At 44.4% G+C, this 24,393-nt stretch overlaps 1 protein-coding gene across 6 annotated transcripts in view; it reads right to left on the reverse strand.

Moving 5' to 3' along the window:
* Window positions 1-24,393, reverse strand: part of SEC31B (SEC31 homolog B, COPII component) — a 360,793-nt gene that overhangs the window by 208,367 nt on the left and 128,033 nt on the right. For all 6 annotated transcript variants that reach the window (XM_077454443.1, XM_077454445.1, XM_077454444.1 and 3 more), the window contains 2 exons: window positions 21,959-22,111; window positions 2,891-3,121 (listed from right to left, as the gene is read on the reverse strand). In XM_077454443.1, the coding sequence (XP_077310569.1) occupies window positions 2,891-3,121; window positions 21,959-22,111 (384 nt within the window). The remainder of the gene's footprint in view (window positions 1-2,890; window positions 3,122-21,958; window positions 22,112-24,393) is intronic.

Here is a 24,393-nt window from a genome sequence, read left to right on the forward strand (position 1 = left end):
AGGTGCCAGAATCTTTCAGAACACTTGCAGCAGGGTTTTATCAGAGATAAAACCCCAATCTTCACCCTTCGCGGTAGGCTCCGAGACCTTAAAGGAAACCTTCAGAAACCGGGGAACTCTCAGGTTAACCCACAATCCTGGACCTGGGACAGCACCCTGCCAGTAAAACTTTATGGCCTTACTACCAAAAAGTACTGGATCCCAGGGTCCAGCTCTCAAAGAGAAGCATTCGCAAGCAAAACCTTGTTTCTTCGGATCACGAGGCCCGGGTACCATTCATTTAGCCCATGAAAAAGACATCAGAATGGATCCAGTCAGCATGGCTGGCTCTCATCAAGGATTACTGCCCTTGGAGCTCAGCACAGCACATCTTTACTCGTGCCTAACACCTTAGACACTGGCGAAAAAAAACTGAGGACTCCCAGTAATGGGAGGGGTTATATGGGGGGGAAATACACGCCTTGGGGGCATGCCAGTGTCCAACACCTGTCGGTCCAATAAATAACCCACATAGTAATTACTATGGCTCTGTGTCCCCTGATGTAAGAAAAGAAAAGGGTATTTTTTATTTTTTCATCTCTACCCAAATGTTTCTTTCATTTCGATTTCCAATTAAGTGGGTTGTTTCAGAAGGTGATCGATCAACCTTTAAGTTTCAGAATATTAATAAGCTTTGATTACCTCTCCAACCAGGTTCCCTGGGTTGCTAAAGTCCTGAAGACTCCCCTCCAACCCCTTAGGCTGGCAACAGTTGAGTATTTTTTCCAAGCAATCAGAAAAATTGACTTTCCTGACACCATGTTGGAAATCCACCACATCAGGGAGAGCCTGACTCCAGGAGCAAGATGCATGGGACAATCCAGCGATTGGTTCTGCTTGTTCCACACAACCAGAGTGCTGAGCTGGAGTAAATCTAAGAACAAGGCACTGCCTAGAAAGAGGTTACCATCAGCCCTATCATCTCCATGCACAAAAACAGTCTTGAGAGTTACCTTCAGGATCAAGCAGAGGGACAGGATCTTAACATGAGCTTGGTGCACGTCTAGGCTCAGATGGTGAGGAGTCTGATCCAATGCAAACTTCTGAAATTTGAAGATATTCCTTGAAGCACTGCAGAGTCTGCATTGTTGATTGCCAGTGAATGCCTGGATGGAGCAATCCTTTAATAACAACTCATCCAAATAGCCCACAATATGGTCACCCTGAAAGCAAAGCAGGGCCAGGGCAGTGGCCCGCACCTTTGTGAAAACCCTTGGAGAGTAGAGAGGCCAAACTGAGGTATCACTAGCTCACCACAAAATATAAAAAGTGCTAGCATGGGGAAAGATGGGGATGTGTAAACAAATCCTGGATGTTCACAGAAGCCAGATGATCCCTCTGCTAAAGGTGGCAATGTCTGACCTGGCTGACTATGAGGAGCCTGGAGAAAGACATTTAGCGAATTGAGAACCATTAGGCCATCCTTGACCTTCATAATCATTAACAGGCTGGAGTAGTAACAATGAAAACTTTCCTCTGTGAAACTCCAGCTTGTACCACCTGGAGAGAACACTCCAGACCCAGCAACTGCAAAGGCTGACAGATGGTCCTAAACTTGGAGATGCTGAGGCACCCCATCACTGCTAGGGGGCTTGAAGCCTGAGTTAGCTAGCTTGGGAGTCCATGACTTGCAGCAGGTGTCCCCTAGACTGTCCATACAAACCCCCAAAGCTGTAGGAAGGAATTCTAAACATTGCAGGACAGAAGGGTCCGTAAGAATGGAGCCAGGGTTCTGCACTATACCTTTAGACCACACTGCAAATTTCCATGAAGCAAAGCAGGTTGCATGACATGGTCTTTCAGTGCAAAAGAAGCCTTAAGGAGAGATTTAAGTCTCTTGTCTGGCAAGGCTTTAAAATATCGGATTTTATTCTACTGGGACCATCAAGCACTTGTTAAAGCAGGCAATAGCAGGATTCAGACAGCACCGTCCACTTTTTTTAAAACCCCTCCTCTATCGAGTTTTGATGAGAAACCACCTAGAGGGATGTAAACTTGTTCAGGATGCAGCCAGTCACCATATAAGGGAAGCTTCATTGATTAATTACCAGAGACCTTTGGCAGAACAGACACAGGTGACTAACTCCAAGCAGCTGCACACATGAATCAGGACAAAATGTTATCCCAGAGTTTGAAAAATGTAGCCTTCCTTTTAAATGGAATCCTCAGACTTTAGAGAGGGCTTATCCTCCTTTTGCGTCCCTTCCTGCTCTGCAAGAAAGGCAGTGGCAAGACGGAAACCATAAACTTACCTAGGGAGATCTAGAGGGGGTGGAGGCCTTTTCCAGCTCCTGTGGCTCGACATTACCCACAGGGTAGTGATCTGTCTCAAACTTCACCATTCACCCTGATTAGGTAAGAGGAGTGGGGAGGGAGTACCAGAGGGGACTGAGTAGGCATCGGAGAAAGGAAAGTACACAGATGGGCAACAAATAACCATGGTGTCTGATTAGCTGAAGACAACACAGTCATCATCAAAACAATTATGCATACAGGTGTAAGTCATTTTAGGTTACTGGCTATGTCTCAAACCTAGAGAATCCTAGGGATTGTAAATATTGAGAAAGTTATGATTTGCGGTCTTCCTCTCACTGTAGATAAACAGAAAAGAACTGTGATCAGCCTTAAGTAGCTGCTCAAAGTGAATCGGGAATCCAGTGCCATTCTAGGTTCTGCAGGTCTAAATTTCCTCCAAATGTTTTGCAGGGTCTTGTAGTTCAAATTAGGAAATTATGTGGCACAGTTGTCATCTATCCACTGTGTGTTTTGTCATGCTTTAAGAGGAAATACTCAGTAGTTCTGCAGTCATGAAATAGTAAACTATAATACTATTGAAAATAGACATAAGTACCTTGAGGAAGTTCCAGATATTCTTCTCAATTGCATGGGAAGAGGTCTGCACTTTATTTTGGCAGTAGCCCAGGAGGTTACCAGACAGCAACGCTGCTTGTAGTTCACTTGATCGTGCCAAGAACTCCCTTTCAGTAGTCACCTGACTGATGTAGACCTGACGAGTACTGGGTTCTTGAGTTGGTTGCACACTTATTTTAGGGTTGTCAAATGAAACCATTTTTCCACCAAACTGGAAGAGAACACATGGACACAAACAAATATTTACCAACTGATTGATAGTCACAGTTTAAAGGATCAGTCTGCCAAAGCCAAATTTCAATTACAGAATGTGTCCAGGAGAACAAACAACTTTCTTTTTCCAATAACTCTTGGTGACTCTAGTGCGGATGCCTCCTGGACACATTCCATGCTCTGCTCCTATCCACCTCGGAATTCTGGATTTTTCCACTCCTCTTGCTGTATGCACTATATAATTAAAATTCCCACTGGGTTCAAATTCCTACTGCAGCTTACCAGAAGTTAAAATAACGGCTATTTATTACCGTATATGTAGCCTGCCTGCATTAAAATAACAAATTACGAAGATTTAACCACTTGCTTACTGGGCACTTAAACACCCTTCCTGACCAGACCAATTTTCAGCTTTTGGTGCTCTCACACTTTGAATGACAATTACTCAGTCATGCAACACTGTACCCAAATGAATTTTGTGTCCTTTTTTTACCACAAATAGAGCTTTCTTTTGGTGGTATTTGATCACCTCTGGGGTTTTTATTTTTTGCACTATAAATGAAAAAAGACCGAAAATTTTGAAAAAAAACGCATATTTCTTTGTTTCTGTGATAACATTTTGCAAATTATAATTTTTTTTTTCATAAATTTTGGCCACAATTTATACTGCTACACATCTTTGGTAAAAATAACCCAAATTAGTGGATATTATTTGGTCTTTGTGAAAGTTAGAGAGTCTACAAGCTGTGGTGCGAATCGCACAAAATTGATCACACCTGATGTACTGGTGGCCTATCTCATTTCTTGCGACCCGAACAAGTCAGGAAAGTACAAATACCCCCCAAATGACCCCTTTTTTGAAAGTAGACATTCCAAGGTATTTACTAAGATGCATGGTGAGGTTTTTGATGTTGTCATCTTTTTCCCACAATTCTTTGCAAAATGAAGATTTTTTTTTTCTCACAAAATTTTCAATGTAATAGATTATTTCTCTCACATGGCATGTGTATACCACAAATGACACCCCAAAATACGTTCTGCTACTCCTTCTGAGTATTACGATACCAAACGTGTGAGACTTTTATACACAGCCTGGCCACATACAGAGGCCCAATATTGAAATAGCACCATCAGGCGTTCTAGGAGCATAAATTACACATTTCATTTCTCAACCACCTATTACATTTTTGAAGGCCCTGGAGCACCAGGACAATGGAAATGCCCACAAAGTGACCCCATTTTGGAAAGCTAACACCCCAACGTATAATCTATGAGGCATAATGAGTCGTTTGAATGGTTCATTTTTTTTCCAGAAGTTTTGGGAAAATGTGGAAAAAAAATGAAAACGCATTTTTTTTTTACGCAAAGTTGTCCATTTATAAGATATTTCCAACACATAGCATGTACATAGCAAAAATGACACCCCAAAATATGTTCTACTACTCCTCCTGAGTATAACGATACCAAATGTGTGAGACTTTTACACAGCCTGACAACATACAGAGGCCCAATATTGAAATAGCACCATCAGGTGTTCTAGGAACATAAATTACACATCTTATTTCTCAACCACCTATTACAGTTTTGAAGGCCCTGGAGCACCAGGACAATGGAAATGCCCACAAAGTGACCCCACGTGGCACTGACGACACATGGCACTGACAGATGGCACTGGAGGCAGATGGCTCTGGAGGCAGATGGGGCTGGCAGATGTCGCTGGGGCTGGCACTGGCAGATGGTGCTGGCTATTTGCTCTGGCTAATTGCTCTGGCAAATGGGGCTGGCAGATGGCACTGCGGCTGGCAGATGGCAGGTGGCGCTGGCAGGTGGCACTGGGGCTGGCGGCACTGGGGCTGACAGATGGCACTGGCAGGTGGCACTGGCGCTGGCACTGGCAGGTGGCACTGGCGGCACTGTGGCTGGCGCACTGGCAGGTGGCACTAGCGGCACTGGCGCTGACGGATGGCACTGGCGCTGGCAGGTGGCACTGGCGGCACTGGGGCTGACGGATGGCACTGGCAGGTGGCACTGGGGCTGACGGCACTGACGGCACTGGGGCTGACGGGCGGCACTGGGGCTGACGGGCGGCACTGGGGCTGACGGGCAGGCACTGGGGCTGACGGGCAGGCACTGGGGCTGACGGCAGGCACTGGCGCTGGCAGGTGGCACTGGCAGATGGCACTGGCACTGGGGCTGACACATGGCACTGGGGCTGACACACAGATCGCTCTCCCTCCTCACACGCTGTCTCTGTGTGAGGAGGGAGAGACACGGCAATGGGAGATGATCTCATATGTTTACATATGAGATCATCTCCCATTGGCAGCTGCGATCGCGCTGTGAACGGCCGCTTTGATTGGCCGTTCACGGCGATCTGTATTTGCCTGTCTCCGGGAGACACGGCGAATACAATACTTCCGCGATGCACGCCCCCGGCGGCGCACATTGCGGGAGTAAACACCAGGCCGTCCAGGGACGGCCAGGCGAAGGAACCCGCCCGCTCTAAGGCCGTCATTCGGCTATAGGGCGGGTGGGAGGAGGTTAATTGGCCTTTACCACCTCTCTAAAACTGAAATATCAGGTTTGAATGGACCGATTTTTAAAACCCATGACTCTTTAGTGTGTTCCTTAACCACTTGCCTACAGGGCACTTTTAATACCTTCCTGCCCAGGCCATTTTTCAGCTTTCGGTGCTGTCGCACTTTGAATGACAATTGAGCAGTTATGCAACACTGTACTCATATTTGATTTTTTTTTTTTTTTTTTTTTACAGAAACAGAACATTCTTTTGGTGGTAATTAATTACCACTTGGATTTTTATGTCTTTTGCTAAACAAATTTAAAAAGACTGCAAAATTTTATAACAGAAAAAAAAAAAAAATTTCTCCTTCACCGATGCGTGCTAATGAGGCTGCACTTATGGACACTAATAGGCAGTACTCATGAGGAGAGCAATACTGATGACCAGCAAGTGCATTTACATTGTGATTGGGCACAGCTGATCATGTGGTAAAGGGCTGATGTGATTGGCCCTTTACCCGATCTGTGATCAGATGAGTCTGAAGGACACATCGATCATAGAGCGCACTGGATGCGCGTTGCAGCTTGGTTAACCCCTTCAATACCAGACATGTTGACCCCCTTTCTGCCCATGCTCATTTTCAGCTTTCAGCACTGTCATACTTTGAATGACAATTAAGGTGTTATTTACTTAAACTAGAGGTCAAAATCTGGTGCCAAAGTTTAACTGAACAAGCTGAAGTTAGAAGCGGACTGGCTGAACCAGATTCTGATTGCACCAGTTTTAGTAAATCTCCCCCTTACTGTGATGCAACACTAAACACAAATTACATTTTTAACATTTTCTGCGACAGATAGAGTTTTTTTGGTGGTATTTATTCACCGCTGTTTTTAATTTTATTTATTTTTTTATATCTTTTTTTGGTAAAAAATTGAAAAAAAAAATACAGAAAATTTGAAAAACACACAATTTGCAAATAAAAAAATCTTTCTTGAAAAAATTAAGCCCAAAATGTATTCTTCTACATTTCTTTGGTAAATATAACCCAAATAAGTGTATATTATTTAGTCCGTGTAAAAGTTATGGAGACTACAAACTATATTGTATATAGATTTGAAAATTGATCAATCCTGATGTACTGGCTTGCCTACCTCATTTCTTGAGGTTCTAAAATACTAAAACAGTACGAATAGCCCCCAAAGAAATTTTTTAAGTAGACAGTCCAAAGGATTTAGTAGGTTAATATTTTTTAATTTGCTATTTTTTGGTACATTTTTTGGAAAACTGAGAAATTCTATAAAACGTGTTTTTTGCATATTGTAATCAGAGCACTACAGCATTATCATATGACTGGTGTGGAAGTGACCAGGGACCCTGACTGGTGACTGTACAAAAAACACCCCCAAAAAAAAAAAAAATCTTCATTTTTTACTATTTTATTTCCCATACTGTGACAAGGGCAGTGCAGCGTAACAATAGCAACACTATATTATACTCTGAGGAAGTTATCAGGGTTTTGTTTTGTTTATTACACTATAACAGTGATGATCACCGTTACAAGCGATCATTTTTATGAATGGCATCCATTCATTTAGGGGGTGTACTCTTGTAGTGATTAGTCACAGTTATCACATGGTACAGATGCACTGATTGTGCCTGTCTGTACCATGTGATCACAATAACCAATTAGAGAGATCATAAAAATAGTACACAATGTATGATTATGAATGAAACGATTCACAACAATGCCTGTGGACAGAGCGGGTGACAGATTGTGCTGCAGCGCGGTGCAAGGCATGCGAGTGGGAGGACCACATATGAAATCCACCCAGAACTGTAGTGCTCCCACTTGGCTATCATTTGTATATAGGAAAGGCAGCAAGCTGTTTAAGTGGTTCTAAAGGCTGAAGGTTTTTTACCTTCATGCTTTCAATGGTAAACCACCTGCTGTGTGCAGATGCCCCCCTTAATACTTACATGGGCCCGATCTCAATCCAGCAATGTGCATGAGGCTCTCTCGCTTCCCATTGGTTCCTGCTGCCCTCAATCACAGCCAGTGAGGAGGGAGTGGGTCTCAGGAGTGAGCACATGCATGAGTGTCCCCATAGTAAGTGGCTTGCTATGGGGTCACTCGGTAGAGGGGAAGGAGCCCAGAGTTCCAGCAGGGGACCCGAGAAACCACTGCAAAGAGCAGGTAAGTGCCCGTTCACACTACCGCGACTTGTCAGGCGACTTAGCCGCCTGACAAGTCGCGCTCCGTTCTGTACTATGGAACCGTTCTAATAGGAGCGACTCAAGTCGCTCCGACTTAGAAAAAGGTTCCTGTACTATTTTCGGGGCGACTTCAGGCGACTTGCATTGACTTCTATACAGAAGTCATTTTGCAAGTCGCTGCTGAAGTCGTGTGCAGGTCGCGTCGCCCCTGTGTGAACGGGCACTAAGTGTAACTTGTTTATCATTAAAAAATAAATATAAATCCTTTAGTACAGAATCCCTTTAATTGACCACACAAATTACAATGTGCCAATGCGCAGTACATAGAACTCCAAATCTGCTTTTGCATAAAACAATTTCCCCCCCACAAGTGATCTATCCTAACATCATTTAAGTACATCTAAACACACAAAAATGTAATATACTGTAGCTTATCAGTCCTTGGATGCGCTGGTTATATTCATTTCATTTTTTAGGCATTTTATCCTTGATATTTACCTGGCAATCTTCAAAGCAACACTCCTGTCTAATGGGTGATACCATACTCAATTGAGGAGTAGTATTGTTAACCTAGGACTACAGACACCACCTCCTCCTCTTCATGTAGTTCACAGAACATAGCTAGGAAAACTTTGAGATTTGACGCTTGATGTTGGAAAGCCCAAGAGGTTCCAATTGCCCTGGGGGAATGGGCCGTGACAGGAAAGGGGGCACCTGACCCTTCAGGGCATAGGCCTGGACCACAATCTGTCTGATCCACCTGGAAATGGTGAACAACGAGACCGCCATCCCTTTTTTCAGACCAGCTAACGAAACTGAGTCTGACTTGCAAAAGGGAGCCGTGGCAGACAAATATACCCACCTCTTTGATGGTAACACAATGTCTCCATAGATGTGAAAAGCCGAAACCACCTTCGGCAGAAAAGAAGGTTTACGGACGCAACGCCACCTTATCCTTGTGGATAACCAGATAGGGTGACTTGCAAGACAAGGCCATCAGTTCCGAAACCCTCCTGGCCGATGTAATGGCCACTAGGAAGACCACTTTATGACAGAGTCAACAAGGGAATTCCCTTGATGTTATCAAACTGCGGTTTCGGAAGCGCCGGTAGCACCAGGTTCAGATCCCATGGGGGCAAGGGTGGATGCACCAGAGGGACTACAATGCGGACCCCTTGTACAAAAGGTGCTCACTAGAGAGTGAGACGCCAGAAGTCGCTGGAGAAAAACAGCAAAGGCTGATATTTTTCCCTTAATGGTGCTTAAAACCAATTTCTGGTCTACTCCACGCTGCAGGAACAGCAGGATCCTGGAAACGGAATAGGTGCGCAGACGCCACCCCATCTCCTCACACATGGAGATATAGGCCATGTACGATGGTATATCTTCCGAGAAGAAGATTTTTGTGCCGTCAACATAGTTGAAATCACAGAGTCCGACAGGCCCCGGTTCCTTAGCCATGCCGTTAAAACCAGCCATGGTAAAGCAGGATGGAGAATCGGACCTTGAGACAGAAGGTCTTCTCGCATCGGTAGTCACCAGGGAGCATCCGGAACCAGGCGTACTAGGTCGGCATACCAGGGACACCGAGGCCAATCTGGGGCAATCAGTATCACTGGAATCCCCTCGGCCTCCACTCTGCGGAGCAGATGTAGTAACAGTTTTAGCGGAGGAAAAGCGTAGATCTGTCGGTACTGACCCCATGGAGCCACCAATGCGTCTGACATGTCCACCCAAGGATCTCTTGTCCTGGATACGAATCTTGGCACCCTCTGATTGAGTTGGGAGGCCAGGAGATCCACGTCTGGTGTGTCCAACCGCAAGCACAGCAGCCTGAACACCTCCGGATGCAATGCCCATTTTCCTGGGTCCAGCATCTGGCGACTTAGATAGTCCGCCTGCCGGTTTTATACTCCTGGGATGTAAATGGCCGACAGGGCCGGTATATGTCGCTCTGCGCAAGGAAGGATGTGTGTGATCTCCCGTGCTGCAGCCAAGCTTCTTGTTCCTCCTTGATGGTTGACATATGCCACCGCCGTGGCGTTGTCTGACTGTATCCTGATCAGATGCCCTCTTAGTCTCATCGACCATGTGGAGAAGCATAGCCTGATCATTCGAAGCTCAAGCACATTGATTGGCAACTTGGATTCCTCCCCCGACCAAGGCCCTGGGTCGACTGTACTCCCAGTACTCCACCCTAGCCGGTCAGACTGGCATCCGTTCTGATCACTGTCCAATGCAGAGGTAGGAACGACTTCCTGGACCGAAGTGCCAGGGATCTCAGCCACCAGAGCAGGGAGTCCCTGACTGGCTCACTCGAATCTGCCGATCCAGGGATAACGGAGATTTGTCTCGTTTTGTCGTCAATATCTCCTTCTGCAAGACTCTGGTGTGAAACTGGGTGTACAGTACCGCCTCAAAGGAGGCAACCATGAGGCCCAGGACTCGCATGCAGACGCGCCTCGACGACCACCTGCGTTTCATCTACAGCTTCACTGCGGCTCTGAGAGTCTGCAGTTTGACTGAAGTCCAGCAGCAAGCCTAGGTACCCCAGGTGCGTCGGTATAAGTACCAACTTTTTGTGGTTCAACAGCCACCCAAATTTCTGCAGGGTTTGCATGGTGATCACCCTATCCTCCTTTAATTCTGAAGCGGAACCTGCTCTCAGGAGGAGATCGTATAGGTAACCCACGATTGCGATCCCATGTTGTCGCAACAATGGCAAAATTGGAGCCAATACCTTGGTAAAGACTTGGGGTGCTGATGCCAAGCCAAAAAGGGGAGAGCCACAAACTGGTAGTGGGTTTCCCCTATTGCAAATCACAGAAACCTCTGATGCCTGAGGCATATGGGTATGTGCAGGTACACATCCTGAATGTCCAAAGACGCCAGGGAGTCCCGTTGATGGAGTGCAGCTACAACTGAACAAACTGATTCCATTCTGAACCTCTACTTTTACAAAGCAATTGAGGGCTTTCCGGACCAAGATTGGACGTACCCCTTCATTTTTGGTGACTACAAACAGATTGGAGTAGAACCCCTGAAACCTTTCCGATCCTAGAACAGGCACTATTACCCCACGGTTTAGCAGGTCCCTTATTGCCCCCAACAGGGCCTCCCGGCGAGCCGGGACTAAGGGTATGCTGGAGGGGGAAGAATCCATTTGGTGGCCAAGAGAGGAGCTCTATCTTGTAGCAAGATGAAATCAGTTCGCAGACCCATTGGTCGGACAGCCGAGAGGCCCACCGGGCTGCAAACTCCCAAAGACGACCCCCCACCCGAGTGACGGGCGGGGGCAAAGCTTCATGCGGTAACACTTTTGTTCGCAGGCTTGTTAGGGTTTCGGATTCAGGGAAACTTTTGTCCCTCAGAGGTCGTCCTATCAGACTGGGAGCTCTTAGCCGAAGTCCCGGATGGATGAAAAAGCCTCTTTTGAGCGGAAAATGTGGGCCCTTGCCTGCAGCGTGCCTCCTTAGTCTTCCTGGCATGTGGGAGCAAGGTACTCTTCCCACCTGTGACATTCTTAATAATGTTATCCAACAAGGCTCCAAAAAGCCACTCACCAAGGAAGGGTAGATCCGTCAAGGCTTTTTTAGATGCCTGGTCTGCAGACCGGTATTTTAGCAAAATGACACTGAAGCCCTGGAGAGCAAAGGAAGCGTATCCAGGGCCGCATCACAAATGTACTTAAGGCCGTTCACTAACTGGTCTGCTAGTTCCACGCAGACGGGAGTAGCCTGCTGCTTTTCCAATTAGCGGTGCAAAAGTTTTTCCCATTCAGTGTCTGCGACACTAGTGCTGTGGTCAGTACTGGTCGTATTGCTGACTCTACAACTGTAAACAAGAAACGGGCCACTGCCTTGACCTTCCTGTCGGTAGGGTCCTTAAATGCAGGAGTCCCCTCTACCTGGATGGTGGTTACTTTGTTTAACCTGGATACTGGGGGGTCCATGACTGGAGGAGCCGACCATTTTTTAAGAAGGCTCTGCTCAAAGGGGTAGCGCACCGCCATTCTTTTAGGCACCAAGAAGATCCGTTGCAGGCTTCCCCATTCCTTGTATACAAATTTATCGAAATAAGTCAGATACGGAAACACCTTAGGTGTACGGGCTGGCTTACGGGACCCAAAAGGGACCGCTACTTCAGCAGAGGAAACTGCTGTATCCTGAATTTTCAGGGTATCACTCACAGTTGTGATAAGTGCTCCAACTAGCAATGAACATTTCAAGGACTGCCGGCAAAGCGTCCAAAGGCACTGCACTGTTTGCAGATGAGCCGGTTGCAATTGCAGGGAGTTCTGGGGAAGAATCACCAAATTACGAAGCCATGCTGACCCACCCTGTCTGCCACCCTTGGGGACTTAGGACAGGTGCACAATCCTACCCTCCTGGCTGCTGCAGACTGAGGGGCCCCCACCGCAGGACTCACCACCCTGACCGAGTACTGCACCATTCAGTTACAGGTAAATGTGTCCAGTATCAGCTTCCAGATGTCCTGAGCAATAAAACGTGCCGTTCTGAGCAACAGGGACCAGCGATGAGGATAAAAACTGCGCTGAGCTACAACAAAATGGCCACCGGCCGCCCTGTATAAGGGACAATCACAAAAGGAAAATGGCCGAACTTCAGAAAAACGTCCCCCGATCATGCTTTCCACTGAGGCACACAGAAAATTTCTGACAAACAACTGTACACAGTGAATGAACAGAGATAATGGTGGCAGAACGGCGCTATGGCAATCAGCACATGCAGACCTCCAGACACCCAGGGACAGTGTCACCCAGCGCAGCCCCCAATCTAAGGTCAGAGCCCCACAGAGGACCCCTGGATCAGGTACACACACTGCTCAGTAGCCCGTCATGCAGCATCCACCATGGGGGGGGGGGGGGGAATAGGGACAGGGAGAGAAGAGAGGGAGTAGAGGGACCACCTAATCGACCAATCGACCTCCCAGGGAATGCCCAGCTGCTCAATCCCGCTGAGGCAGGAAGAGCAGAGCTGTACTTACCATCCAGAGGAGCTGGGGACATTCCATCACAGACCCACTCCCGAGCAGTACAGGGTGGCTGCTGGCCACGGCACACTGTGACAAGGACATCGGTAGTCCGGTCATATGTACGTCCCAGATCGTTGCGCTCACCGGCCACCCCTGGAGCCTGAGGGGCATGTCATGGCCGACCCATTTTGGGGGGGGGGGGGGGGGGGGACTACAAGAATCTAGATTATCCAGCATGTCACCCAGCCGGCTGTTGATAGCAGATCACAGGATCTTAAAATCTTGCGCAAAAGGCAAAAATTCCGAAAGAAAATCCCAGGATCAGTTGTCCCGCAGGGAGCCTAGGTCCCTCTCCTTCACTAGGCAGAAAAAACTGAGCTGCCGGAAGAAGGCTGAGGGGTTATTACCAGAGGGACCGCGCCCTGGGCAGGACTGTAAAGTTCTGTTTTCACATGTATTACATGTTCTGCCTAGACCTCTTCTGAAGGTGTCATAACCCTACGGTCAAGATTACTGGAGCTGTGTCCCTCAATGAACGAAAGAGAAATCCTATTTTCTTTCTCATACATTGGAGGGACACAGGAAGGCTTTAAGATATACAAGTATATATAACCAGCGCTGTCTCAACAAATAAATAAATCACATCTAAGATTACAAATTTTCTTTATTTGTGGAAACAGCGCTGGTTATATATACTTACACATCTTAGGGCTTGTTGACACTTGACTAAAGTTCTGACACTCAAATGCTTCTTTAGCGTTTGTATGGCGTTGTTATGGGCGTCAGACAGGCGTCAATGAGCTTTAGAATGGGGCATTTTACAAGCCTTAAAAATGCTCCCTAAAATGCCCTATGCATGGTTTTTGTAGCGTTTGACGAGCGTTAAAAAAAAAAAAAAAAAGCCTTCAAACACCTCCTTACTTGACACGAGGCTTCAATTTTGAAGAGACACAACGCTAACGGTTAGTGTGAACAGCACAACGTGCTATTATATCTTGTGCATAGGCGTTTGAGGGGCATTTTTAACGCCTGTAAAATGCCTGCTCTTATGGCCAGTGTGAACTCAGACTTAAAGGAACAGTCCCTGCATTACTTTGGTCCGACTTTGATGCGAGTTGAGTTCTACTGGCCTCAAGTTTACACAGGCATTCCCTGAAATCACGGCCACAAAATCGCCTGACTTTGAAGCAGCGGTATTGTGAGAGGGCCCTAACCAATTTAATTCCTTACATTTCTTCCCTTTTATTTACAGTTGAATCTTTCTCCCTCCTTGCTACTCTTCCTTTCTATTTCATGTTTATTCCTCTCGTTACTAAAACTAGTTTTAGGTTTTCATGATTTATAGAGTTAAAGTGTCACTAAACCTGCCCTAAAAAACTATCAATAAATAAATGGGGTATTTGTATGAACATGCTGTTCATACAAAAAATCTGGTTGATCCTGCTGTTCTCTATCTCCACCTTCTGTTCATGTCCCCAATTCAGCTAGGGATTTTGAAGCTGTTATGGTAACTCGGCACATGCTCAGTTTTCAGCGAGTTTCTATGCTTCCTCCCTATCACATGTGAGCAGCCCATGTCACTATATTCACACATGTGGGTGTATACAAAGCGTTAAATGATAGCCAACTCCCTCCCTCCTCCATGCCCACTAACCAGTGAAACGCAATGGAGGCAGGACAGTACATATAGATTAATGGCGACATCACCTCCCTCTTAAATATCCCCTCCAAATAAATTAATCAAACGAGTGAATAAAGCAAAATTATTGTGACGTGACGTAATGCATAGCTGGAGTAGACAGTGGACCGGAAGTGATCTGAGAGGAAGAAAATGCAGTTTTACTGTTGCGATTTTAACCTTGCTTTGATGTAAGCATCCAATTGTCTTAACAAATGGCTAGGTTTTAAAGGATTTCACACTATGGGAGGCATACTATTTCATTCCTTTATGTAGTTTGGAGTCATTAGCGTTACTTCAAGAGCCTAGATCCTGGAACCAATATAAAGGCGATAGGGAAAGGAATACACTAAGGAAGGATTACCAGCTCTATATCAAAACCTGTTCCTAATGCCGCGTACACACGACCGGACTTTCCGGCAGACTAGGTCCAAAGGAATTAGTCCGTCGGACAATCCGATCATGTGTGGGCTAATCCGATTGTTTTTCGGAAAAAAAAATCTGACAGAACTTGAAATAGAACACGTTTCAAATCTATCAGACGGACTCAATTCTGATGGACTAAAATCGGGAAAACCGTTCATCTGTGTGCTGGCCCGACGGACAAAATATGAGGCAAGGGAAGTTATTGGACTTCATCACGTGCAAAACTAACGGACTTACGAACGGACTTAGTCCGTTTGAGTGTGGCCAAGTCCGTTAGTTCGGAAAGTCCATCAGAACTCCGCCGAAAGTCTGTCGGGAAGACCGTCGGACCTAATCTGCCGGAAAGTCCGTTCGTGTGTACGCGGCATTAGGCTTATACAGAGCTATGAGAGTTCTGTTAGCACTGAGGCGATTGGTGAAAGCACAGAGATTATTGGAATTTCCACAAAGGATTATGCACTTGTATTTGAATTGACCACTGGGACACTTTTTCAATTCATTGAACACTTTGGTGTGATTCATTATTGATTTTATTATTCACCATTTGTCAATTATTTAATTTATTGTTAACAAGGTGTATGATTGATATCACATTGAAGTAATAGAAGAATTGCGCAAGACCACTTTATTAACATTTCTAATCATCTCCCTCTTATTCTTAGACACAGGCTGGGGGGGCTTAAAGAGGAAGTAAATCCTGATGAGTTTACTTCCTCTTTCATTCCCTGCAAAGGTAAAGCATAATGGACTACTATGCATCGCATAGTAGTCCATTATGTGTCACTTACCTGACACAGGAGCCAGTGAAGTCACCGCTGTCCCCTGTAGTCCGGTGCTTTCCATCTTCTCGGTGGGTCTCCCTGCTCCGCCGCTGTCATTCGGCGAAGCCGCGATGACGTCACTCCCACGCATGCGCACGGGAGCTCAGCTCAGCGTGCCTGCGCACCGCTGTCTATGGCGCATGCGCCGTAGACAGCAGTGCCTGTCTTTTTCGGCAACTATCTCCTAAATCGTGTAGGTTTAGGAGATATTTCTTGGACCTACAGGTAAGCCTTAATCTAGGCTTACTTGTAGGTCAAAGTGTGTTGTAAGGGTTTACAACCACTTTAACACAGCCTGTGACTGGCAGAAATCAGCCCACACCACGTTATTTCCACAAAATAATAAAGATTTAATTTCAAATAAATATTTGTATGACAATCTAAAACTTTTTGATATTGATTTATTTTGCTCTGTATTGCAAAGGCAGTTTTTTTTTTTTTTTTTTGAACATGTGACCAGCAGCAGAGGATTAAAAGCTTCTCCTGCTTAGGTTTCTCTGCAGACAGGCTGAGAAAGACCTGGGTCATGTGACAGCTGTATATTGATTAGGAAAAAAAGTACTTAGATGTTTTTTTCTTTTATTGAAATTACAGTGCCATCATCCACATACAGAAATAGCAGGGACAATGTAAATTAAACAGTGTGCGTTTAGTATCACTGTACGTTAAATCCTAGATTGTGAGACAACTGGTATGTTTCTAGAATTACATTTTTCCTAGGACTTGTTTACTATACATACTTTATATAAAGAAATTGAAAAACAAACAAAAACATTAACCACTTTCGGACCGCTGCACGCTGATGTAACGTCCTCACTTTGAGGATGGATATCGTTGTTATGGCCGCAGCTAACGGCCATAACCTCGGTATCCCCGTGTTTGGCCGGTACAAGATAAAAGTGGTCTTTGCGGCAGATTTGGCGCAAGATCACTTTTAAATCGGCAGCGGAATGGGCCCCCCCTCCCGCCGTGATCAGGTGCCCTCTGCTGCTTATCAGAGCCGTTGGCATAAGCGGAGGCAATCAGATCCTTACAATGGCTGTGCATGGAAACGAGTGAGGGGAAGATGGCCCCCACCCACCTCCATGACACTGCAGGGCGAAAACGACGTCAGAACATCACTCCCCCATAGCTCTTAAAAAGGGCCATTTTTTTTTTTTCATTTTTTTTAATGACTAATTTTGTTTTGTTTTTTGCATTTTAGTGCAAATATGAGATCTGAAGACTTTTTGACCCCAGATCTTATATTTAAGAGGTCCTGTCATGCTTTTTCAATTACAAGGGATGTTAACATTAAAAAGTGACTTTTTATTTTATTTTAAAACAGTTTAAAAATAAAAAAAGATTAAAAAAAAAAATGTTTTAAGCGCGTCCCTTTCCGCTGAGCTCGTGTGCAGAAGCGAACGCATACGCGAGTAGCGCCCGCATATGAAAACGGTGTTCAAACCACACGCGAGGTATCACAATTGGTAGAGCGAGAGCAAGAATTCTAACCCTAAACCTCCTCTGTAACGCAAAACATGCAACCTGTAGAATTTCTTAAATGACGCCTATGGAAATTTTTAAGGGTAGAGGTTTTTCGCCATTCCACGAGCTGGCACAATTTTGAAGCGTGACATGTTGGGTATCAATTTACTCTGCTAACATTATCTTGTACAATATATATATAAAAAAAAAAAAATGGGCTAACTTTACTGCGGTCTTTTTTTTTTTTAAGTGCACTTGTAAAACCGCTGAGCAAATACGGTGTGACAGAAAGTATTGCAACAACCGCCATTTTATTCTCTGTTAGAACCCCCAAACATTATACATTTTTGTCTATAGTAATTTTCTATCCAAAAAAAGTTTTAGCTTGTAAACACCACATCTAAAAAAGAGGCCTGGTTCTTAAGTGGTTAAGCCTTATATTTCACTAGGCCCAAGCATGTTTTACTACCCATGATGCTCCAGAACATATTACTTTGCAATATACCTGTTAAATAGTTTAATTTCTAACTCTGTATCTAGTGGAAAAAGAAGAACGGAGAAGAAACTGAGGAGGGGATGGGGAACACAATTCAAGTTTGTATCCTTAAAACACCATCTCGTGCACCCAGGCATTGGGGATGCAGGACATTTAGGTGGCCACAAAGTTTAACAGATGTCCCCTCATTTGGAAAGCAGGAGTACATCATCAAGGTAAGGAGGAACCTTAATGTGCCAGGCCTTGAGGCTGGAGGGCCGCAACGTGGAAACTTAGGGTTAACAGAAATTAAAAGAAATGCTTCTTAGCATGGATAGATGGAGAAACTTTAGATGACTTCTGCTGAGAAGAGGAGTGCTTTAACTCCCAGTAGCATCAGCAATAATAGCATTCACATCCGGTTCAAACAGACGTCCCTCAAAAGCCACTTGGGTCAAACGCTTCTCCAACACTTTAGCCAAAGAGCCCTGCATGTATGCACTGAGAAGAATTAAGTTGGCTTCCGGCAAGCCACCACAGCTAAAGTTCAATGCTACAAACATGTTTTCCACACATTCATTGATTTGAGGGGCAGCAGAAATCATGTCCCTTTTAACTAATTTTGACACTGAAACTGGCAGAGTAAACTTAGCTAAAATCAGATCTGAGGACCAACCCACAAAGAGAACATAGTTGTGCAGATGGCCTTCAGCAACCTTATAGATTAGGTCCCTTAAAGGCAGGAACATCCTCAGCAGGTATGGTAGTCGCCTTGCTGTTAAGAATGGATCCACAGTGGGATATAACAACTTTTGAACAAAATCCATACTGTGGAAGTACAGCAACAACAAACACCTGAGGCGGTGGGGGGGGGGGGGGGGGGTACTTATCAAGCTTCCCAATCTTTCCAATCTTCACACAGAAAAGATTGAAAGACAGTCAAAAAAGGCCAGAAACAACACTGGTAGAAGAGACCGGTTGATGCTCTAGCTTCATAGTGGTGCACTCTGCATCAATTAGAGGTAAAGTCTCTTATTTTGGGAGTGATAGTGTACTGTAACTTCTAAGCAGAAAGCTCATCAGTCAAAGATATGAACTACGCAGAATCAGACAGTCTCAGCGACCAATGGCTCTGAAGCCACCAAGACTGAAAATAAATCAAAGAATCTACTGGAGAGGGTGCAGTAGTGTGTTTGTGCTCCCCATGTCCCCAAGTTAGAAAACAACTGAATCATTTGGGTCATGAAGTTCTACATGACTGTAATAAAGCCTCACCTGAGATGGCATAGGATACAACCAAACCTGACAGAGCCTCCGATGAGAAGGGAGACTTCAATAGCAAGAGTTAGCAGGATTCCAGGGTACAGACATTCAATGCTGCCAAGCAGTCCCAAGAGCATATCGGGGGAGCCAAAACAGTGGTACTGTCCCCCACGTGACTAAAATCAGACATATTACAACTGCAGTGTGGTAAACAATGTACAAGCTCAAGGTCAAAGGCAAGGCCTCAAGTATGATTAAACCTGGAATGCTGGTAGCAACCAATAAAAAATAGGCACTCTCACTGCCCGGCTAAAATAGCATTCTCAGTAAACTAGTCTTCAAAGACAGAGCAAGTGTAGAGGCAATATCATCAACTCTAGTATGCTGGTAGCAGAAGGGGTTACCACATTTATTGGCGTATAACACGCAATTTTTCACCCTGAAAACAGAGGGTAAATCGTGACTGCGTGTTATACGCCAATATATATTTGGGGGGGGGGCGGGATCGGGTGGTCCACCTCATTGGGAGGGCGTCGGGTCCCCGCCCTGCCCTTCCTGGTCCAAAAAATAACACTGCCAGCCCCCTCCGACACACCATATCCCCCCGCGTCACCCCTAATGCCAGGAGCCCAAGCAATGCCGCTCGTTTTGGCCGCTCCCCCCTCCCGCTCCGCCTCCATTGTAGATTTTGATTGGAGGAGGTGGCTTCTGTGTGCCTCAATTGAGCTCTCTTGTGTACCCGGTTATGTGACTCTCCTCTGCTCATTGATGGTCACATGACCGCTCTCCTCCCACTCCGCCTCCTCCTCGATTGTAGCTTTTGAATGGAGGAGAGCAGACATGTGGCCATCAATGAAACAGAGGAGAGTCACTTGACCAGGTCCACGAGAGAGCGCCATTAATTGAGGCACACAGAAGTCCCCATCGACAATGAGTGAGACACAGGAGGAGCTTCTCAACCCCTAAAGGTATGCTGGCAGGACTGTCCCAGGAGGCTTGTACTGTGCAAAGTTTTTTTCCTGAACCTTCCCTTGCATGTTATACACCGATGCGTGTCATATGTCGATAAATACAATATATCCTGGGCTGACTTAGTGTTTGTCAGTGTCCAATCTGCATGTAGGCAACACTGGGTTTTGTTTACAGAACCAGATAGCATGCGGTATGTAGTTGTCCAGACACATTTCCCTAAATACTGCATGCAATCCTGAAACTGTCAATTCACTATACCATTCTGCTGTATTTACACAGAGCTGAGAACGCTAGGTAAATACCGCATGAACAGGTGTTAAACTCAATTCACACATGGAAATAAATAAATGCATGCAGTAATTAAGTAGTGATTGAGGAATGCAGTATTTAAAAAATGTGTACTGGTTGTTGAGTGGGTGGCCACTGCGTCCTTAACCCTTTCATGCCTAAGCCTTTTTCTGACATGTGTTGCTTACAAGATAAAATCTGTATTTACTACTAGAAAAGAAGCTCTTTTTTTTTTAGCAGAGACCCTAAAGCATAGTATGGCAATTGCAATATTTTATGTATCACAGTATTTGCGCAGCGGTATTTCAAGCGTAATTTTTTGGGAAAAAGAGAAACTTTCATGAATAAAAAAAAAAAAAAAAAAAAAACAGTAAAAAAGTTAGCCAATTTTTTTTGTATAATGTGCAAGATGATGTCACGCCGAGTAAATAGATACCCATGTTATGCTTTGAAATGGCGCACACTCGTGAAATGGCAACAAACTATGATATTTAAAAATCTCCATAGGCAAATTTCTACAGGTTACCAGTTTAGAGTTACATATGAGGTTTTGTGCTTGAATTATTGCTCTCGCTCCGACGATCGCGGCTAAACTTCACATGTGTGGATTGAACATCGTTCTCATTTGCGGGAGTGACTTGCGTATGCGTTCGCTTTTGCGCCCGAGCACGTAGGGGTGGGGCACTTTAAAATAATAATTTATTTCTTTTATTTTTACACTGTCTCTTTAAAAAAAAAAAATCTGATCATTTTTATTGCTGTCACAAGGAATGTAAGCATCCCGTGTGACAATAATAGGCAGTGACAAGTACTCTTTATGGAGGGATCTGGGGTCTATAAGACCTTAGGATAACAGCCAAGCGGCTTTTAGCCGCATTGGTTGTTATCCCAAGAAAGCCGGCCGCTGGCTCTAAAAAAAAAAAAAAAAAAAAAAAAAAAAAAAAAATAAAACACTGCCAGAAGCTGCAGGCATCACCCCGGTACAACCTCTTCAATCCGAGAACACATATTTGTGTATGGTCAGTGTGAAGGTGTTAACAACCAATAAAGCTTTAGTTGTCAGTGTGGTTTCACAGCATATATGCTGACCCAAGAAAAAATAAAAAGGCTTCACTCCCGCCAAATGACTGCTTCACCTCCTCCCATAAACAAAGGGGCGGGGCCACATGGTGACATCACCGGGTGGCCTGTACCTCTGTTTATTTAGTAACGGGAGGCAGTATGGCTAGTAATTCGGCAGAAGCAGAGGGTCGGCGGTGGCAGCAGGCATCATAATTGACGTTGGATCTGAATTCAGATTCCCAAATGTGGAATAAGCCTTCCACATGCTGAAATAATACAAGATTTAGACCTAACGACTATAAATTTGCCAACATTTGTGGCTTATGTGGACCTCTGTACATATTCCTGTCTTCCTACCTGGTCCTGTTTCCACACACATTTGATTATTTTATTTTTTTTAATTTTTTTTATGAAAAACCCCAATTATAAGCAATACAGAAAAATAAGGGAAATGCACAGTCATTATTGAAAAGTACAAACCATTTGAAGACACAAGGAGCTACTTTTAGGGTTTAAAGGTTCCATTTTATCAGAAAGCAGTAACAAAAGAATAGACTTCTATCACCAAATTCTCCTGCTGGAAATATAGTACTGATACTAAGACTAATTAACCAGTGTTTCTTTCCTCAAGCTGCATAATGCCAAAGGCTTACCGCAAAGGACGCTCCAACAGGTCTTCGGATCCAGCGGGGTGGTTTCTTTAGAGGTGGAATTATGGTGGTCTGTGCGGACTGCTGTGGCACTTGTAGAGGAGGTAGAGGTTGTCCTGTCCCAAAGGGATCTAAATTGTTAAAGGAGGACGAAATCTGAAACACAAGTCACACACAAGTTGTACATCATAAAAGCAAGAACTACAAATGCTTAATACAGCAACAATACTCGTGCTACAAATTATCTATAACCCTTTAAAATACTAATAAAATGACAAAGATATTTTATTAAAAACTATTCCTATTGAGAATTTTTTAACATTTTCTTAAATGGGATCAGAGCAATTTTAGGGAATTGTGCACTACCATCAAGGTTCATGCCTAGATACCATTAGTAATTGTAAGGACTTTAGTGTCCAATTGTGCCATGTATTTACACTGAAGCATATACATTTATTTATAATTTTTACTTTATTTTTTTTAGATCAGCCTACACAAACTGAAAGTATGCAAAAAAAAAAAATTTATGTATGTATATATATATATATATATATATATATATATATATATATATATATATATATATATATATATATATATACACACACACATACATATACACACATACACACAGTACATCCCTCACATTTTTGTAAATATTTTATTATATCTTTTCATGTGACAACACTGACGAAATTACACTTTGCTACAATGTAAATTAGTGAGTGTACAGCTTGTATAGCAGTGTAAATTTGCTGCCCCGTCAAAATAACTCAACACAGCCATAAATTACTAAACGGATGCCAACAAGAGTGAGTACACCCCTAAGTGAAAATGACCAAATTGGGCCAAATTAGCCATTTCCCCTCCCTGGTGTCATGTGACTCATTGGTGTTACAAGGTCTCAGGTGTGAATGGGGAGCAGGCGTGTTAAATTTAGTGTTAACATTCATTTTCTCATACCGGAAGTTCAACATGGCACCTCATGGCAAAGAACTGAGGATCTGAAAAAAAGAATTGTTGCTCTACATAAAGATGGCCTAGGCTATAAGACGATTGCCAAGACCCTAAAACTGAGCTGCAGCACGATGGCCAAGACCATACAGAGGTTTAACAGGTTCCACTCAGAACAGGCCTAGCTATGGTCGACCAAAGAAGTTGAGTGCATGTGCTCAGCGTCATATTCAGAGGTTGTCTTTGGGAAATAGACACATGAGTAATGCCAGCATTGCTGCAGAGGTTGAAGGGGTGGGGGTGCAGCCTGTTAGTGCTCAAAACATTTACTGCGCACTGCATCACATTGGTCTGCTTGGCTGTTGTCCCAGAAGGGAGGCTCTTTTAACCACTTTCAGACCGGACTATTTTGCTGGTAAATGACCAGAGGTCTTTTTACAATTTGGCACTGCGCTGCTTTAACTGGTAATTGCGCGGTCATGCAATGTTGTACCCAAACAAAATTTGCGTCCTTTTCTTCCCACAAATAGAGCTTTCTTTTGATGGTATTTGATTGCCTCTGCGATTTTTCTTTTTTGCGATATAAACGTAAAAAGACCGCAAATTTTGAAAAAAAATGATATTTTCTACTTTTTGTTATTAGAAAAATCCAATAAACTAAATTTTAGTCATACATTTAGGCCAAAATGTATTCAGCCACATGTCTTTGGTAAAAAAAAAAAAAGTCAATAACTGTATATTTATTGGTTTGCGCAAAAGTTGTCACATCTACAAACTAAGGTACGTTTTCTGGAATTTACGCAGCTTTTAGTTTACGACTGCCTATCTCATTTCTTGAGGTGCTAAAATGGCAGGGCAGTACAAAACCCCCCCAAATGACCCCATTTTGGAAAGTAGACCCCCTAAGGAAATTGATAAGTGGCATGTTGAGCCCATTGAATATTTTTTTTTTACACAAAGTTGTCACTAAATGATATATTGCTCACACATGCTATAGGGCATATGTGAAATGACACCCCAAAATAAATTCTGCTGCTTCTCCTGAGTACAGGGATACCACATATGTGGGACTTTTTGGGAGCCTAGCCGCGTACGGGGCCCCGAAAACCAAGCACCGCCTTCAGGCTAAGGGCGTTACAGTTTTGAAGGCCATAAAATGCCAAGATGGCACAAACCCCCCCCCAAATGACCCCATTTTGGAAAGTAGACACCCCTAAATTTAGGGGTACACTAGTGAGACTAGGTAATAAATGGCGGGTGCCCTGAAACTATAAAAAAATAACTAACCAACCAGCGTCACCTGTAACAGTTATATGGTGATCACTGGTGAAAGGGTTAACTAGGGGGCAATCAGGGGGCTTTATGCGGTAGTATATGGGGGTCCCTGGCGCTATAAAAAGCTGCGGCGAACCTAAATACCTACCTGCCTAACTAGCGTCACCTGTGACACTAATACAGCGATCAGAAAAACGATTGCTTATTTG

This window comes from Lithobates pipiens, unplaced genomic scaffold, assembly GCF_037356315.1.
Source record: "Lithobates pipiens isolate NorthernLeopardFrog02 unplaced genomic scaffold, aLitPip1_a1.2 Scaffold_25, whole genome shotgun sequence".
NCBI classification, from domain to species: Eukaryota; Metazoa; Chordata; class Amphibia; order Anura; family Ranidae; genus Lithobates; species Lithobates pipiens.